Source organism: Nansenia antarctica (genome assembly GCF_963989245.1).
Source record: "Nansenia antarctica genome assembly, chromosome: 2".
Classification (NCBI taxonomy): Eukaryota; Metazoa; Chordata; class Actinopteri; order Argentiniformes; family Microstomatidae; genus Nansenia; species Nansenia antarctica.
Genome location: NC_137675.1, coordinates 34,553,189 through 34,572,759, shown reverse-complemented (window position 1 = coordinate 34,572,759; position 19,571 = coordinate 34,553,189). Strand labels below are relative to the sequence as shown.

The 19,571-nt window shown below is 41.9% G+C and overlaps 1 protein-coding gene across 1 annotated transcript in view; it reads right to left on the bottom strand.

Moving 5' to 3' along the window:
* Positions 1–19,571, bottom strand: part of gnav1 (guanine nucleotide binding protein (G protein) alpha v1) — a gene marked incomplete at both ends in the record, with an annotated part of 123,792 nt that overhangs the window by 4,752 nt on the left and 99,469 nt on the right. Inside the window, 2 exons of the mRNA XM_080524042.1 lie at positions 6,416–6,487; positions 6,767–6,896. Of these exons, the coding sequence (XP_080380168.1) occupies positions 6,416–6,487; positions 6,767–6,896 (202 nt within the window). The remainder of the gene's footprint in view (positions 1–6,415; positions 6,488–6,766; positions 6,897–19,571) is intronic.

The following is a 19,571-nucleotide window of genomic DNA, read 5'->3' as shown; positions in this document are numbered from 1 at the left end:
AAAGATGGCGGTTCATAAGAACAAGGTCAAGCAGCAGACATTGGGGACAGCAAAGCTACTGATCGGCAGAGGGCAAAAACGACTCTCCACTGACCAGGATGACCGCCAACTCATCCGAATGTCACTCAACAAACGTAGGATGACATCAAGTGACCTACAAACAGAATGGCAAACGACAGCTGGGGTGAAGTGCACAGCGAGGACGGTTCTACACAGACTCCTAGGGGTCCTGAGGTAAAACAGACTCCTTGGGGCTCTGAGGTTAAACAGACTCCTAGGGGCTCTGAGGTTTGCAAAAGACCCTAAGCTTTGGACTGTAGAGGACTGGAGTAAGGTCATTTTCTCTGATGAGTCCAATTTTCAGCTTTGCCCAACACCTGGTTGTCTAATGGTTAGACAGAGACACCTGGTTGTCTAATGGTTAGACAGAGACACCTGGTCGTCTAATGGTTAGACAGAGACACCTGGTTGTCTAATGGTTAGACAGAGACACCTGGTTGTCTAATGGTTAGACAGAGACATGGGGCCTCATTAATAAACACTGTGTACGCACAAAAGAAGGCATACTCCACTTTCTAAGCAAACTTTGAGATTGATAAAAAACAAACTTGGCGGGAGAATGTGCGCTCCTCTAGGGTCACTCTGACCCATGCTCCTCCAGGGTCACTCTGACCCATGCTCCTCCAGACAAACACAAGCAAGATGGCGGCGCGGGCAGACGCAGCGGCTACTCTCTCTCCTGACTTTGACTCCTGGGTCACTCTGACTCATGCATACGCACATAAGAGCAACAGCAACTGCAACTCTGATGGCAGAAGGATGATACTCGAGAAACGCTTTGATACCATTGTGTAAAATAAATCAAAATATTATCTCATGTACTATATGTGACGGTAGCTGGTAAAAGGGGGAAAAAGTCGGCAACTGGCCAACTGTTTGGACTTTTATTCTGAAAAAAGTAAATAAATGTCACCGTTGTTGAAAGTCAATGACACACTCACTAGTCAAGCCAAAATATTGCAATGCAACAGATTCAGTGAAAGTAGTGTTATAGTTAACTAGGTAGTAGTGAGGATTACTCACCAAATCCATTGCATTACAATAGTTAAATTATTACAATTATTACAAATTATTACAGCAGGAGGTAGAGCTGGCGTCTAATGATCGCAAGGTTGGCAGATTGGTGGTTCGAGCCCCGACTGGCCACGTGTCCTTGGGCAAGACACTGAACCCCAAAATGCTCCCAATGAGCGGGCCGGCGCCTAGCACTTTACAATGGCCTCTCATACACCCATTCACACACCAACGGTGGCAAGCTACCGTTGGTGTGTGAATGGGTGTATGAGAGGCAATTGTAAAGTGCTTTGGAATAAGATGCTATGTCAGTCCATTTACCATTTACCATACATTGGTATACTAGCGATTTTTTGGTTATGCTTGTTATAAAGAAAAGGTCTATAATACATTGAAATGACATTAAACTAAGATAACAGGATGATTTTCATAATTTAAAAAAATCTTTATTAGGAAAGAAAATAATTATATTTGTGGCTTTCTTTTGTGTTGCTTGTGCGTTCGCCAGTGTCTTGCCAATGAGTCGCAAGGTATCCTGGGATTTCAAAAACTCAGTTTGGAGGGTCATGTAGCCCTACCACTTGGCCCTACCCCTCTATGCCAACAAGAATCGGGACACCCTACCCCTGAATTGGGATTGGACCAAAATCTGCACTGAAAGACTGGTGGAGAGCATTGCCAAGACGCATGAAAGCTATGATTGAAAATCTAATCCACCTAGGTTATTCCACCAAATATTGATTTCTGAACTCTTTTATATTGGTTAAAAATGAATATGAATATTAGCTTCTTTTTTGGGTCTGAAAATACTGCATCTTTTTTGTTATTTTGACCAGTATGTTCTACAAATAAATGCTCTTAAATGACAATATTTTTATTGGGAATCTGGTAGACATTTTGTCAGTAGTTTATAGAACAAAACAAAAGTTTTAATTTTACTCAAATACATACCTATAAATAGTAAAACCTGAGAAATTGATCATTTTTCAGAGCTGTATATTTAAAATATGCATATTTGTAATTTATTCAACTGTAAAACATTGCTGATGCTTGTAACTTACATAGTATTGATAACATATGTACTTACATGTATAATCCAAGTAAAAATGATGATGATGATGATTCATCTTGGTGTTAAATTGACAAATTGATCAATTAATGTTCCGAATTAAATAATTAACATGAACATATTTTGAAATATGATTAAAAAATGCATGAAAACACTTACACTATCTAATAAGTCTCTAATGGTCATCCTGTAATCATTTTGGTTGCAATGGAGCCATGGTTTGGATGTCATGGATGGTCAGTCCAGCATAGATCTGTCTAGGAATCTGAGAGTGGTTCCAGTCCATTTCCCCAGAACCATCCCTCAGCTGATTACCACATACGCACCCTCTGAGACAGACAATGACTAAGTGGGCTATAGAAACGTTAAATGAACCCAATTAAACAAGCTAGTTATACAGTTCTTTAATGTGGCCTTGTGTGAGAGGGGGGGGGGAGCAGTGACACAGGGCTACATGTCGCCAGGCTCAAAGTGCTGCTCAGTTTAATGACGAGTGACAGAGGAAATTAGAACAAAGGCTGTTGTTCCCTGTGTGCGTGAGTGTGTGTGTGTGTGTGTGTGTGTGTGTGTGTGTGTGCTCACGCATGTGTGTCTGTGCATGAACAATGGGGGGTGGGGGGGGGAGGGCATAAACAATTTACATCAAAATCAAATTATGAGAGAAAAAGATAGAAAGAGAAAGAGAGAACAACAGAGAAAAAAAATGAAAGTGCGAAGGGAAGCCTTTCTCTACTTCACTCATCCATATTAGCCACTTGCCCATCTCTGTGCCCCTACAGACTTTTAAATGGGCCATACTGACACACTGACTTCTCTCTGCAAGAGGACAGCTGAACAACAGCGTTAGTATGTCTACAATCTGGATATACTTGACTACACAAAGCCTTTCTAAACTTCTAAAACTAAACTGACTAACCTTGATAAAGGTCTACTCTTTCAAAGAGTAATACAGTAGGATCTTCTCTTTCAAATGTTTTTTGTTGTTGTATTTTATCTGTCTGTTCGTATGTCACAAGCATTTTTTCCGACACCATTAACACCATTAATTGGCCCAATTTTGACGAAACTATGGTAAAAGATGTGCTTTTCCAGAGATTGTTTCGAGGTGATTCATTAAACACGTCATAATCGGGTGCAAAGTGGAGAGCTAGGAGTGTAGCCTGATGCAGTAGGCATATAGCGTAATGCATTTACCAATACGATTGTGAGAAATCTACACAAAGCTGTAAGAAGCAAGACTGATGTAAATGAATCAAATAAGCACTGCAGGTAAGTGTTCAGTCTAACTAATAATGCAGCTATAGGCCTACAGCCTAACTAAATGAAGAATAATATTTTGTGTGTGGAGTCTGTTTTGCAGTATAACTTTATGCCCAAACATGCCAATATCAATGTGGAAACCAGAGTTGTGTAACATTGGTTCATAGCCAGTCACTTTTGTATTTTGTCTTAGCTAACGAATTTGGGAATAATATGTTTGAGAAATCATGCAAAGCTGTAAGAAGCAAGACTGATGTTGGCTGTGCAAACATTTTGTCTTTGCCTGTTGGTGAAATTTGTGTTTGAAGTAAAGGTGTCTTATATCAATAGAGCTAGTATGATAGTAGTCTGACGGCACACACACGTGTGATCGCTCCAAGAGAACAGCCCTGCCCGTGCACAGTGGGGGCACAGCCCTGCAGAACAGAGACAACCACAGTGTCATAGTGAATACTAGAAGTGAATGAATACTTGCTTTATTCACAGGTTTCTCCAACACTCCGTTTATAGAGGGGTGCTACATCACTTTTCTAGAGGGGTGCTACATCACTTTTATAGAGGGGTGCTACATCACTTTTATAGAGGGGTGCTACATCACTTTTATAGAGGGGTGCTACATCACTCAAGGTGTAGTAAACATGTTTACTGTACACTTGTTTTCCTTTATATTCAGCAAATTGTAATTTCAAGCTTTGAAAAAGTCCATAGTTACAGGGGAATTCCACAAAACAAAAACTACGAACACGGTACGATACAACACAAAACCCACCCCTTCAACCCCCCCCACCCCCCCACCCCCCCGTCTCGCCAGCCGGCGGTGACACATAGATGAAGACAGAGAGGACGTTTCACAGACACACACAGACTCAAGAAGTCTCATCACATACCACTTCTAAGACTCCGAGATTAACCTCATGAAAGATTCATGAAAATATTCACATTATCTATTCATTTATTCGCCATTCCTTTCCCTCTATTTAACTTGCGTCTCTCTGGTTTTGAGGGGCGTTTTGAGTCTCCGTGACATCATACTCCTGGACTGTGATTGTGATTGTCTTGAGGTACAACTTCTGACCACTATGGTAGCCTACGACTGATGTCTCACCAGATCTCTTGATAACTTGATTACCTCTCCTCACCCTCTCCTCTCTTCACCTTTTCCTCTCCTCACCCTCTCCTCCTCTCCCTCTCCTCACCTTCTCCTCACCCTCTCCTCACCCTCTCCTCCTCTCCCTCTCTTCACCTTCTCCTCACCTTCTCCTCATCTTCTCTTCACCCTCTCCTCACCTTCTTATCACCCTCTCCTCATCCTCTCCTTCTCCTCACCCTCTCCTCTCCCTCTCCTCACCTTCTCACCCTCCCCTCTCCTCACCCTCTCCTCTCCCTCTCCTCACCCTCTCCTCACCTTCTCCTCTCCCTCTCCCACTCGACTCCTCACCTTCTCCTCTCCTCCTCTCCTCCCTCTCCTCACCTTCTCCTCTCCTCATCCTCATCCTCACCTTCTCCTCACCTTCTCCTCACCTTCTCCTCACCCTCTCCTCACCCTCTCCTCACCCTCTCCTCACCCTAAAGGCCGATTTAAACTTATGCGTAAAATCTACGCCGTAGGATATGCGTGGCCCGCGTGGCCTTGCGTTGCCTACGGAGAGGGTTGACGCGCACATCTCCAAAAATGTAAGTACGCGTCAGTTTCTACGCAACCGTAAGCTCTGTGATTGGTCCGCTTGGTAGCACATGATTCCGACAAGATTCCGACTCTCTCGTCGGCCAAAATGCGGAAGCCATGACAGAAATGTCATTTACTTTTTCTGTAATTACTTATTAATAAAGATTAGAAAAGTTATGTTAACCATCGTATTATCATCGTATGTCATTTCAATGCATCATAGAACTTTTATTTACAACAAGCATAACAAAAGAAAATACGCTATTATGCCGCTTTGAGTAGAGCGCCCTATGGAAGCGTCAGGCACAACCTGGAGGCACCCTTTGCGGGTTAATAACTGTGGTTTACCGTGGGTTAGGATAACAATTCAAACGTGTCCGGATAGGGGAGAGGACAGGGAATCTGAAACCATTTGAATGGTGTCGATACGACACTCCTATCACGGTCGACAGAGCTAGGAGCGAATTCCCGGGTAGAACTTTTCTCTCCCCCCCGCTGTCAACGGGAGTTTCATCGAGCAGGACGCGGTTGTACAGGCAGCAGCGGGTGAACTCCCGGTTCATTGAGTTTGCGGTTCAAAGCATAACTTCTCGGGGTGTCAGCGCGGTGGTTAAGGGCTCAAAATGACCGTATACCGATGGTGAAGTTAGCAAAGCAGTCTTGTGTTTCTACCACCTTCATAGCCGGTGTTATTCACGGGCAAAGACGGTGCCCGGAGGCACCCTTTGCGGGTAAATAACTGTGGTTTACCGTAGGTTAGGATAACAATTCAAACGTGTCCGGATAGGGGAGAGGACAGGGAATCCGAAACCATTTGAATGGTGTCGATACGACACTCCTATCACGATCGACACAGCGCGGAGCGAAGTCCCGGGTAGAACTTGTCTCTCCCCCCGCTGTCAACGGGAGTCGTCAACCAGGAAGCGGTGCTGCGAGCAGCAGTGGGGGGGGGGGGGACCCGTCACTTACGGCCGAATATCTCCGCGTCACAATGGGTTAGAATTCCAAACTAAAATTCTCAATGACCAGAATAGCATGCTGAACACACTGAACTTTGAATGGAGTCATAGTCATGTACCGTTAACGAGATAGAATAAGAAAAGCATATTTTTCTATGCCGCTATGAGTACACCGACCAACGCGACGCGGTCCGCGTAGAACGTAGAACTATAAACCTGGAGACCCCTTACGTAGGCTACGGCGTAGACGTGCGTAAATTCGACGCAGAACTTTAAATCGGCCTTAACTCCTGGTCCAATACTCATGTCTTACCATTGGGGTACTCCTGGTTCGATTATTCATGCCTTCCCATTGAGAGAACTCTCATTAGATTACTCATGTCTTACCATTGAGGTACTCCTGAAGAAGATGTTATTGCAGATAGAGGAGAATAACTTCAGGCTCTCCTGAAGGCGGTTCTGAGAAGGGGAAAGAGGAAACAGCAGTTGAATATACCGCCTGTGACATCAGATAGAAACATTCATCTGTAGCTTTAATGAAATCACTTGGACGATCAAAAGAGAGCTTCATAGCATTTTTTCCCTAGTTACAGCTTTTGCAATACTATATAATTGTTTGGCAAAGTTCCCAACAGATACAGAATACTACTTATTAGTGGAGGTCCAAGCTGTGAAGAGGTTTAGTCTGTTCTGAATGTTGCATGAGTATCAACTGTTGATGTGATTGGTTGATCTCACCATGGAGGGGTCCTCCACCAGGGTCATGTCGTAGCCGCTGAGTGACACCACAAACAGCACTGCCCTAACGTCCTCAAAACAGCCAATCCACTTCCTCCTCTCGGTCCTCTGACCGCCCACATCATACATCCTACATGATAGGGGGGGAGAGATAGAGAGGGGGGGTAGAGTGATGGAGAAAGCAAAGAAAGTAAAGAATAATTGTATCCCTCTAACATTTACTTAGCCAGGGCCCTGTTCCTACAACGCTGATTAAATCCGATCAATGTGGCTCAAATTATTTGCTGCTTGGTTGCTATGCAACCAATCCTTCTGAACAAACCTGGTAGCGACCAAGTTTACAGGCTGGTTTAGGTAATACGTGCAACAAAAATGTCTCACAGGCGGAAACTACATCCCGAACGACAGTTCCGTCAAGTGTCTTTTAGGAAATATTAGTTCCCACTTTTAAGATATAGATAGATAGATAGTTTGATTGTGTAATAGATACATAATTTGATATTTTGAAAGTGTGATAGTTAGATAGATAGATAGATAGTTTGATTGTGTGATAGATAACTTGATATTTTGAAAGTGTGATAGATAGATAAATAAAGAAGTGTAAAAAAATAGGTATGTCTATCAACTTGCATTAACATGGCAAACAGGCAGCCAGCTAGAGGTCCGATGGTTGCCTGTTGGATACTTGATTTAATTGAATATGTATTTTTTTTACATTTAACCGAAGCCTTCATGCAAATCGATTTACAATATATATATATATATATATATATATATATATATATATATATATATATATATATATATATATATATATATATATCTTTCTAAGTGAATCATCTATCCATCAGTAATCATAAGAAAAAATAATCTATGCCAAATCCAGGGTCCAGTTAGAAGAACATCATTTACACATCATAAGAGTATGGTAATGAATACATTTCAATTATTTAATAAAACCTTCATTTGCGAGACTGCCTTGGGATAAATAAAGGTCACATCAAATAAAACATCATAAATACTACCGCATGCACATGACAACAGGAACAGAGCGAAGCGGACGGCCACAGACACACAACGACCACGCTGCTAGACACGTTGTTCAGGCCAGGGGTGTTTAGACACAGATGCTAACAGCAGCTAACACAGCAGATGGAGGTTTAACAGCAGCTAACACAGCAGATGGAGGTTAACAGTAGAGCTAAAAGTCCCTGGAGCATAGCAGGCTGACCACCTGTTGCTGTTTAGTGTGTGTGTGTGTGTGTGTGTGTGTATGTGTGTGTATGTGTGTGTGTGTGTGTGTGTGTGTGTGTGTGTGTGTGTGTGTGTATGTGACGACCCTGCAGCTGATCCATGGGCACCGGAGGAGGTGCGTCAGGCAGCAATGCGAATCATCAGTCCACCATTCATAGCAGGAAGAGTAATCCAGCTCAGGCCCGGGGCCATTGATAGAAGGAAAAACCTTCTCCTATCACCTTCTTCTAAAACCTAGTTGTTGTTGTTGTTTTTTTTACACTGGAGAAACAGAGAAACAGTACAAGGGGGCAATAGAAGTTCTTAGGGACACAGTAGAGGGGCAGAAGATGTCTCAGGAGGAGCAGTTAAGGTGTAACCTGAAGAGATGGGTCTTCAGTCTATGACGGAAGATGGGTAGTGACTGCCGTTCTGACAGCCGTGGGGAGCTCACTCCACCAGCGGGGAGCCAGTGTTGTGAAGAGACGTGATCGGGCAGCACGACTGCTGTGTAGAGGTGGTGGGGGGAGTCGGCCAGCCGAGGTGGAGGAGCGGAGTGAGCAGGCTGGAGTTTGGGGGGTTACCATTTCCTTCAGGTAGGCAGGGGCTGTCCCTTTAGCTGCCTGGTATGCAAGCGCCAGGGTCTTGAATCTGATGCGAGCTGCTATCGGGAGCCAGTGCAGGGTGCGAAGGAGAGGGGTGACATTAGAGTATTTGGGGAGGTTGAATACCAGCCGGGCAGCAGCATTCTGGATGAGCTGCAGAGGTCTAATGGCGGAGGCGGGGAGCCCAGCCAGGAGTACTTTGCAGTAATCCAGGCGGGAGATGACCAGTGCCTGGGTCAAGAGTTGCGCTGCCTCTCTGGTGAGGAATGGTCGTATCCTTCTGATGTTGTAGAGGAAGAATCTGCAGGAGCGAGCCGTTGCTGCAATGTTCTCCGCACAGGATAGTCGGTTGTCCAGGATCACTCCAAGGTTCTTGGCTGTCAGGGAGGGGGTTACAGTAGAGTTCTCCACTGTGATAGAGAAGTCTTGGAGAGGGCAGACTTTCCCGGGGATGAAGAGGAGCTCGGTCTTGTTAAGATTGAGCTTGAGATGGTGGTCAGCCATCCATGTTGAAATGCCAGCGAGACATACAGAGATACGAGTTGCCACGTGTAGATCAGACGGGGGGAAGGACAGGAAGACTTGAGTGTCGTCTGCGTAGCTGTGGTAGGAGAGCCCATGTGAGGAGTGTGTGTGTGTGTGTGTGTGTTTGTGTGAAACTATGGTGGTATGATTGTTTCTATAGTACATGTGCATGGGTCTGTGTGTAAGTGCGAGTTTGTGTATGTGTACTGTGTCACATATTGGGGGAATGTGTGTGAACACGGGCCCTGTTCTGAGCCCTGGTCAACAGAAATACAACTGTTTATCTGTGTTGCCTCCCTGACACCAGATCAGCATGGAGGGTCATGTACGCACGGCTGACGAGTGGAAATTGAAACCTGCCAGAGGACATGTCAATCAAAGTTAATCACGCCAACAAAGAGTTACACCAGACAACCTTTTATTGACAGGAAATGTATCCCAACACACACACACACACACACACACACACACACACACACACACACACACACACACACACACACACAAATACCCCACTCAACAGGGTGAACCAGATGGGGTTGGGGGGGGACGCTATCCTCTCTTTCAATTTCCCCAAAGATCATCTGGACACCTCCCCATACTCCACATGGCATGGCTGAGAGCTTAGAAAGGTCAGCTCTCAGAAAGAGGAAAAGAAAGCTTTCTTACTCTCCATTTCACCTTCTCTAAACTAGAGATTTCATCATTTCCACTTCAGTCTCCATCTATTTAATGTTGTGCTTCGAACACATATGACAGTTAGAGAGGAAGGGAGTTACAATCATATCAGATTTGGCCTTTTTTTGTTGTTCCATTGCAAACAAAATAAATAAACATGTGGATACCAAAGCATTTGTAATTGCAATACTTGTCTGGGAGAAGTGATGTATTATCTGACAGAAGTACAACATAGTCCAATATTTTTGGCCATGTCTGTGTGAGTGGGTGAGAGTGAAAAGGAGCGAGAGAGAGAGAAAGAGAGACAGAGAGAGAGGTTGTTGCAATTTATTTTCTCAAACGGACAACTCTCTTTCAATCTAAGGGGTAAATTGACACAGACACACTTAAATACGAAAGAGAATGATTGAAAAACAAATAAAAGATGATATCGATTCCAAAGACAAAAAAGGTCTGTCCTTATTTCTCTGGGTTTTTGATTGACTTAAAAAAAAAAAAAAAAAAAAAAAAAAAATCCGGGGCTGTTCAGAAAACATTCAGGGCTCAAGCCCCCAGTGTCTGGGGACGACGCCCAGGGGTCAGAGGTCAACAGCAAGTTGATGCAAACCCAGCTGGGCCGTGACGTCTGGGGTGAAGGCACGTAGAGGGATGGGACAGTTAACACAGGGTTAATGGAGGGAGGCCATCTGAGCACTTCATTACATTAGGTTAATGAAGGGGACGGATAATGAGACGCAACCTGGGGGGACCGTGGTGGAGGGGGAGAGGAGAGGGGTGTGTGGATCTGTGTTACTCTCTCTCTCTCTCTCTCTCTCTCTCTCTCTCTCTCATCTCCACATTGATTATATCTAGATCAAAGGAGAGTTAAAGGTGCTGTATGGAGCTTTTTCCCTCACATAACCGTGAATCATTACTTACTACGTTATTAATGGGGGGTACCACAGATTGTGTTTGAGCGGGCACAGCAGATTAGGCTTTTGTTTATTCTGTTAAGGCCAAACATGTTCAATAGATCATTTAATTGTGAATTTTGAATGCAACAACTGGTTTACATCTGTATCATCATCATTTTTTCATCATATTCTACGCTAAAACCTCTTCCATACTAAAACTGTTGTCAACCCTGTTACTGAGGTGTCAGCCCTGTTACTTGTATAATATTCTAATATAAAGACAAATGTAAAATCAACTCATGTTATATGTTAAGTAAAAGAGACCAGTAATCCACTCAAATAAATTGGGGTATTATTATTTTTTTAAATTATTATTATTTTGTATTGTTCATAACTCTCTTAAAACAGAAGATGCTTTGAAAGTGTCAATTGGAAATGAGCATATTAATTCATGGAAAAAAGTAAACTCCTCAATATTCTAACATTACAAACATACTTACTGTAACAGGGGGGGATTTTATCTTTAATAGTATATCGGGGCCTCATTTATAAAAAAAGTACTTGAACGTCATCTTTGACTTGCACGTAAGCAAAAAATGTTAAACGGACGTAAGCATTATTTATAAAACGGGCTGCGCTTGTTTAAAATTGTGTGCGTCTGTCGTTCTATAAATACCAAATATACTTGAAATTAAACGCAGGTGAATGAGCTTTGTATTTACGCCCTGTCATAGCGGGGTGCGGAAACCAGTGACCACTCGGTGAGCTTCCCGTCTTTGAAAACGAGTCTATAGATCTACTTTAATCATTGCATGCATTAAATTGGAATCAGAACTGGACCGGGACGGGCGCGTGGGACTGCCATGTACCATATACTGTATATATGCCATATCATACTTCCGTTTTATATTGAAAAATATTATGATAAATACATGTGGGACATTGAAGGATTTTCTGTATGCCCATCCAGATCCATTGTATATGTCAAAATGTTGATATGGACCCATATGATGGTAAATAACTGTATAACAGGGCTTATAATGCTAAAATACAGAGGAATCCTCGGGAATCACAATGAATCTTGCCTTTATCAAGCCTCAATTTAGAATGATTACACCCTACAATAGCCTAATGGCATATAAAGGAAGACTGAAATACAATAATCAGTTCCCTTTAAATCTTGAATTTGACTCATTTTCTCGGCTGTGTTGTTCGAGTGCGGCTCACATGCCTGTAATAACTCTGCATAACCAGTAGGTAATGTGCGTACCAGGGTTTCCGTTAACCGGTAATTCCCGGACTTTGTCCGGTAAAAGTTGTTGAAGTCCGGTAATTGAAAACTCGTCGGACATAAATGTCCGGTGAAAATAATTCCCTCTAAGCACAATTTGAATACAATTCGCTAAAGTTCACATTCTGATTCCTTCTATTTTAAAAAAGACGAATATATAGGCTATGTATTTATTTTATTATGATATGATTTGACACCGGCATGATGATGACTCCTAATGTGTAGGCTGCCTATGCGAAACAGCGGTTGTTTCCGGTGTGCGCTATAACTCGTGCACAATCGAGTCGAGGCAGAGAGGAGGATAGCGATGTTTCTCTCTGTGATAGTGTGATTATGCAAGCCTTTTCTGAAAGGGATGAGAACCCGATTGTTTCAGCTTCTCCCAGGGAGAAAGTGGTAGAGTTACCATCCTCCCCGAGTCCTACCATACCATCCGCTGACAGCCTATCTCTGCCTGTAACCGGCGAGCGATTGCGTGTCGCTCAAGTAGCTGATCAGTCATTAAACAAATGTTTTTACATGCAGCTAGTGAGGAATCTGAAATAGGGGGCAACGTAGTTTATTTCCTTAACGATGGGATATTAATGCGTAATGGTCTCCTCCTAATGCAAATGGTTGTGAGTGGAATACTGTAAAACAAGTGGTTGTGCCTGTGGGTTATAGACAACAGGTGTTATCTGTAGCACATGAGAGCCAGTGGTCAGGACATTTAGGTATAACTAAAACTTATCAGCTGATATTGAAACATTTCTTTTGGCCCGGACTGAAGGCGGATGTTGCCAAGCACTGCCGCTGTTGCCATACTTGTCAGATGGCGGGTAAGCCTAATCAATCCATTCCACCCGCACCATTGCATCCCATTCCTGCTATAGGGGAGCCATTTGAACGTGTAATAATTGATTGTGTTGGACCTTTGCCTAGGACTAAAAGTGGAAGTCAGTATTTGCTTACTATTATGTGCGCTGCTACTCGTTTTCCCGAAGCTGTTCCGTTGCGTAACATATCAGCCAGCTCAGTGGTGAAAGCTTTAACAACGTTTTTTTCCACATTCGGTCTTCCTCTTGTTATACAATCTGACCAGGGCACTAACTTTCAGTCTAAGCTTTTCAAACAAGCCCTAAGAACGTTAGGGGTACGATGTCACGCCAGAAGCCTACATGCTTGCACTGTTCAATAAAATGTTATACATCTAGACATTGTGGTATTTCTTTATATACGTATCCCAGCCTGCCTATTGTTTCTCAATAAACAGTTATGTTCTCCTCATTGACATACTCCCGAGTCCGATTAAGTATGATTTGACAGGCAGCTAAACGAAATGCCTTCCCAACCAGCGAGACCTGGTTATAGAAATGACGTTGTTTTATTGATAAAAAAAAGGGTAAAACTGGAAAGAGAAAATAGAAAACTCACATTAATCCCAAACAATTTAACAAACTTCAGTTAACGTAATGTGGAGTCTGTTCATTGATCGATGCTGTCTGTTCAGTTCCCAGTGAGGCGCCCGTTCAGCGCTGGACATAATGGCATAGCGCGCATGCGAATCATGTTATATTATTATATATTATATAGCTCGCATCTAATCGTATCGGATGAGAAATAGACATTAAATGGCATATATAGGCCGCTACACAACAGTAATCACCGCGACAAACAGCTATATTAGATTTTTTTTTTTTTTTTTATATTTTAATATGATGACCGGAATATATCACGTTTGTCCGGTAAATCGAAATCTTCCCGGACACGATGTCCGGCGGCAATTTTTTCTAACGGAAACCCTGGTGCGTACGTCAAGTCAATACCTGACGTAGAGCTGCGATCGTTTCCACGGTCAAATTGACTCAGGTTGACATTTTATAAATCACTACTTTGACGTTTTCTACGTATGACACGGGTAAAATCAAATTTGATCCAAAGTACTTTCTAAATAAATGAGGCCCCTGATTTTTTCTAAATATGGATTTAAAACCTTTTCAAACAGTAATTGATATGTCAGTAACAGGGTTGACAAACACACACATTGATTATGTGAATATACTGTATATATATTTGAAGTTAGCCTGAGAGGTAAGGATCGACTTCATCTAAAAAGGGGCTTAACACTGCGAGCGCGACGTTTTTTTCACCTACTTTTAGCGCGACGAGGTGTCGAATCACACGACCACTCTTCACAATGGGGGAGTGTGAACTGACGCACAAAGATCGCTGGATGGCGATGTCACACAAGAAGAGACAAGAGACAAGCTCACTACCTCTAAAAATGCATGAAGTTCAGCTGAAAACGAACTATGGAACAAATTAAATTATATATATGGAGAGGAGATTGTGACTGCGGGAGCTTTACTAACGAATGAAAGTTGATTATCATTAAAAAAGAATAGTAATAAATATTGCAATATTGTGTTATCATAATTATGAGCTTCACAGTGATAAAGTCTGTTAATTTGTCGTGAAATTCGCCGGTAACATCAGCCTGTCAGCCCCTGCAACTGCTCACAGGGGTTGTTATATGTGATTATATGTAATGGCTGAATATGTTCATTCTTTTTATTTTGATTCATTATATAATTGTATTTGGTATAATGACAAATAAACTAGAAACTTGAATGATCTCACAGGAGCGTGTACCTGCACGGTAAAGTGGAAAGGAGATTGATCGGGACTGCGGGAGTTTTCATTAGGCTACTAACGAATGATGGTTGATTATTAGTAATAAATATTGCAATATTGTGTTATTATAATTATGAGCTCCACAGAGATGCACAAGCCTGTCGTGTGTATTTGTCGGCCCCGGCGACTGCTGTAAGCTTAGTAAGCGGGAGAGCGGTGTTTGAAACCCGCTTGGCTGCCCCCAACTCTCTCTCTCCTGCCTGGGTGGTGTGTATTTACGAGGTGGTCACCACAACACACGCACACTTTATTTGTCAAATACACGCTCTTGCGTGTTTCCATTCATGATGATGTGTTTCTGTAAATTCATATATATGTGTCAGCTTAGTGTATTTGGAGTTACCTGGGTCAAAACAGAAATACGTCAAATCAGTCTTCAAACTATTTCTGACCTAAAAGTCAGATTTTCGTTTTTTTTAGCTAACATTCAACTTGAAGCTTTGAAGTACCCACTCGTTATTTTTCCGAACAGTTTTACGTTCATTAAATAAGTATAATCTATCAACAAAATAGGCTTGTTTCTCATGCTTTTTCCGACGCGCTTGGGGGGTGGCTGAAATAACGTATGTATGCTTTCACTTGGGTGTGATTGGCTGTAAAGCTTGATCAAGGGGGAGGGACACAAAGGGCGCCGTCTTTCAATGTTTTCATTGAGAATGTATTTCGAGTTTGTACATCGATGAAGACTGCTTAGCTCAATGAATTGTTCAGTAATGACTGAAGGCACAAAGAAAGTCCCCAAGAAACGAAACTTTACTAGGACAACATACGGATTTCACGGGATCAACATACCACAACACTTTCTGCTTTTGGGTAAGTAGCCTACTGTGAGAGACAATTATTATATGTAATAAGCTACATTTAAGATTCAAACTCCATCATCTTAAATTGAATATCTACAGCAAGCTATAGAAAATGATTTCCTGTTGTCACACAATGAAACCAGTTTCTCTACTTGAAGCTTGACATTGGCTAGACAACAGACACATTTAAATGATTACAATGACCTGATTGCTCTCTTTCACTTCTGACCTGCATCTGAATGAACTAAGCCACCTATAACAGTTTTGGACCTTTTGTGTTCCCCAGACCCAGTACTCTAGGACCAGACTAAACCAGTTATAGCCTTTGTGTGCTTTTTCCACCTTTGTGTGTCTAGGAGAAAGTGGGGGCCGATTCCCCCTTAACCTTCATCCCCCATCATCTTCATCCATGTACAAACCCACACCCCTTGCTCATGATTGGTCTAAACCTCACCCTAGGGCGGACTCCTTACCTAGGGGTACCTGAATACATAAATACTGAGACGTAATGAATGAGCTGGACTTTTATGAGGAACTTTGAATCGTTCAGATGCGTCTGACGAACCTGTAAACTTCCTCCTTCTGCAGAAGAATATTAAATATCTTTTCTTATACATCTTGAAACGAAACAGGCTGCCATTATTGAATAATTTGCTCTTACACCTACACTCCTTTGTTTGTTTGTGTTGGGTTAGCCGCGTTAGCTAGCTAACATTAGCTAGTATGTTCTGTGTCGTCGTATTGCCCTTTTAAAGACTTTCTAATACAATCGCATAGCACATGCTGTTCTTATAAGTTGTGTTGTTGCTACTGTGTACAGTTAGTTAACTGTTTTTCTTTTGTTACTTGGGTTGGGCTAGCCGGACAGCAAAATACATTATCAATTTCCTATGCGCAGAGAAGCGGGGAAATCTGATATGAAGCTTGAGTCAGCTGAAAACGAACTATGGAACAAATTAAATGATATACAGTATATGGAGAGGAGATTGATTGAGACTGCGGGAGCTTTGCTAATGAATGAAAGTCGATTATCATTATTAAAAAAGAATAGTAATAAATATTGCAATATTGTGTTATCATAGTTATGAGCTTCAAAGTGATAAAGTCTGTTTATTTGTCGTGAAATTCGCCGGTAACGTCAGCCTGTCAGCCCCTGCAACTGCTCAGAGGGGTTGTTATATGTGATTATATGGAATGGCTGAATATGTTCATTCTTTTTATTTTGATTACATTATATAATTGTATTTGGTATAATGACAAATAAACTTGAAACTTGAATGATCTCACAGGAGCGCGTACCTGCACGGTAAAGTGGAGAGGAGATTGATCGGGACTGCGGGAGTTTTCATTAGGCTACTAACAATGATGGTTGATTATTATAATATAAAAAATAATAGTAATAAATATTGCAATATTGTGTTATTATAATTATGAGCTTCACAGAGATGCACAAGCCTGTCGTGTTTATTTGTTGTGAACTTCACGCCGGCCGTAACATCAGCCTGTCAGCCCCGCGACTGCTGTAAGCTTAATAAGCGGGAGAGCCGTGTTTGAAACCCGCTTGGCTGCCCCCAACTCTCTCTCTCCTGCCTGGGTGGTGTGTATTTATGAGGTGGTCACCACAACACACGCACACTTTATTTGTCAAATACACGCTCTTGCGTGTTTCCATTCATGATGATGTGTTTCTGTAAATTCATATATACATCCTATTGCATTATTTGAAAATTTACAGCGCTGTAAATAGTGTCATTCAATGCACAACGCACGTCATTTCACACGACTGATCAACTTTCTGTGGCAGCAAAATACATTATCAATTTCCTATGCGCAGAGAAGCGGGGAAATCTGATATGAAGCTTGAGTCAGCTGAACATTAGCTAGTATGTTCTGTGTCGTCGTATTGCCTTTTTAAAGACTTTCTAAAACAATCGCATAGCACATGCTGTTCTTATACGTTGTGTTGTTGCTACTGTGTACAGTTAGTTAACTGTTTTTCTTTTGTTACTTGGGTTGGGCTAGCCGGACAGCAAAATACATTATCAATTTCCTATGCGCAGAGAAGCAGGGAAATCTGATATGAAGCTTGAGTCAGCTGAAAAAGAACTATGGAACAAATTAAATGATATACTGTATATGGAGAGGAGATTGATTGAGACTGCGGGAGCTTTACTAATGAATGAAAGTTGATTATCATTATTAAAAAATAATAGTAACACATATTGTGTCATCATAGTTTCACAGTGATAAAGTCTGTTTATTTGTCGTGAAATTCGCCTGTAACGTCAGCCTGTCAGCCCCTGCAACTGCTCACAGGGGTTGTTATATGTGATTATATGGAATGGCTGGCCGTAACATCAGCCTATCAGCCCCGGTGACTGCTGTAAGCTTGTACGCTTTGAAACCCGCTTGGCTCCCCCATGAATTGGCATTCAGGTGTGGGGGGATGGTTTGAAGGGCTGGATGAATTGGCATCCTTTGTTTGTTGGTCGGAAACGATCAAAAAGCGATCATTGAGAATAAGATGACCCTCCCCCATGCATCAACCATTACACAAAGTGATAGTAACTCACTTTAGAAACTAGTTCTTAGCCTACACGTTTATTTGTCAAATACATGCTCTGCGTGTTTCTATCTGTGATGATTCATAAATAATCTGTTGGTCAAAGATAAACTGATAAATGAAAGGGAGCAACAGAGGAATCTAGGGCCTTCCGGCATTTGGAAAAGTAGTACAAATATCCATCTGACATATACAAATACTTCAAATGTCAAATGTACATTTTGTGATACAAACACAGCTGTTTTGCATCGCGCATAGCCCACAGCTGTATTTGGAACACGAGTTGCCTCGCTGGAATGAGACAGGCGCGCGAGACTGATCACACACGTCCCGCTCAGGTTCTATAGATCGCGCAGCAGCAGCGAAATACATTATCAATATCGTATTATCAATTATCAATATACTGGTGGCCTGAGGTGGTCCAGTGGTCTAGCACCGTGGTCGTGCACACGTCGGCCCTTCTTCTCCTTACTTTCCTGTCTGTCTTCACTATATCAGTCCAATAAAATGAAAACTATGAGTGGGACTGCCCCACTCAGAAAAAACATTATACAACAACATTATATACAAAAAATACAATACAATATTATAAATATCCGTTCGTTATTATTACATAATCAAATGTAGCCCGCAGCGCAGAGCGCATATGTGACAGGGCATGGTTAAAAAGTCCGCAAGTAGGGCAAAAATCTTTTTTCTGTTTTTTCCAGATTATGAAAGGGTAGATTGTAAGCTTTAAAATGATATGTCATATATTGAAATCTGAAACAAGTTGAAGAAGTCATGGATATTTGAATGTTGATACCCCCTGAACCACTGTACTGAGATATCCAGCCTCAAAGTCTTCAGAGACGTTTTTCACAGAGGTAATGGGTGGGAACAATAGCTGGTTAACTCCACCCTAATCACTCCCTCAAGACAACCACACCCTCAAGACAACCACTTCCCCATTACACTACCTGTCATTACCTACCTGTCATCTGTCAGTGGGGTTGTCAGCTAACCAAAATTGCAGGGCTGACACGTTTAAATAGCTAAATAATAATAATAATAATAATAATAATAATAATAATTCAAGATTCATGATTTTTTATTGCCATGTGTGCCAAAAGTTTATTACATCCCATTACAAGTACAAGAGAGTAAAATTCATGGAAATGGAAAACATTTGGCAAGATACAATTGAGCAATACAATAATATAATGGTAAAAAAATAATAATGTTGTCCGTGTGCACATGCATTTATCATTATAGTCCATAAAGCATCTAGTGCAGGGGTGGGCAATTATTTTTCCCAGGGGGCCAAATGAGCAACTGAAAATATTTTGGAGGGCCGGGCCAAAATTCCGAACTCAATTATGCATAATATACATTTTATTTCTATATAAAAAGCAGTAAATGGCATTGTTTTGACCGCTGGTAAGAGTGTATGTTATTATTTGGCAATTAAAAGGTGAGGTTAGCTTTCAAAAATATCATTTATTCAAATAGAATTTCAACACTGCAGGTAAAGGGAGAGGAAAACAGCTGCATTTCATCCA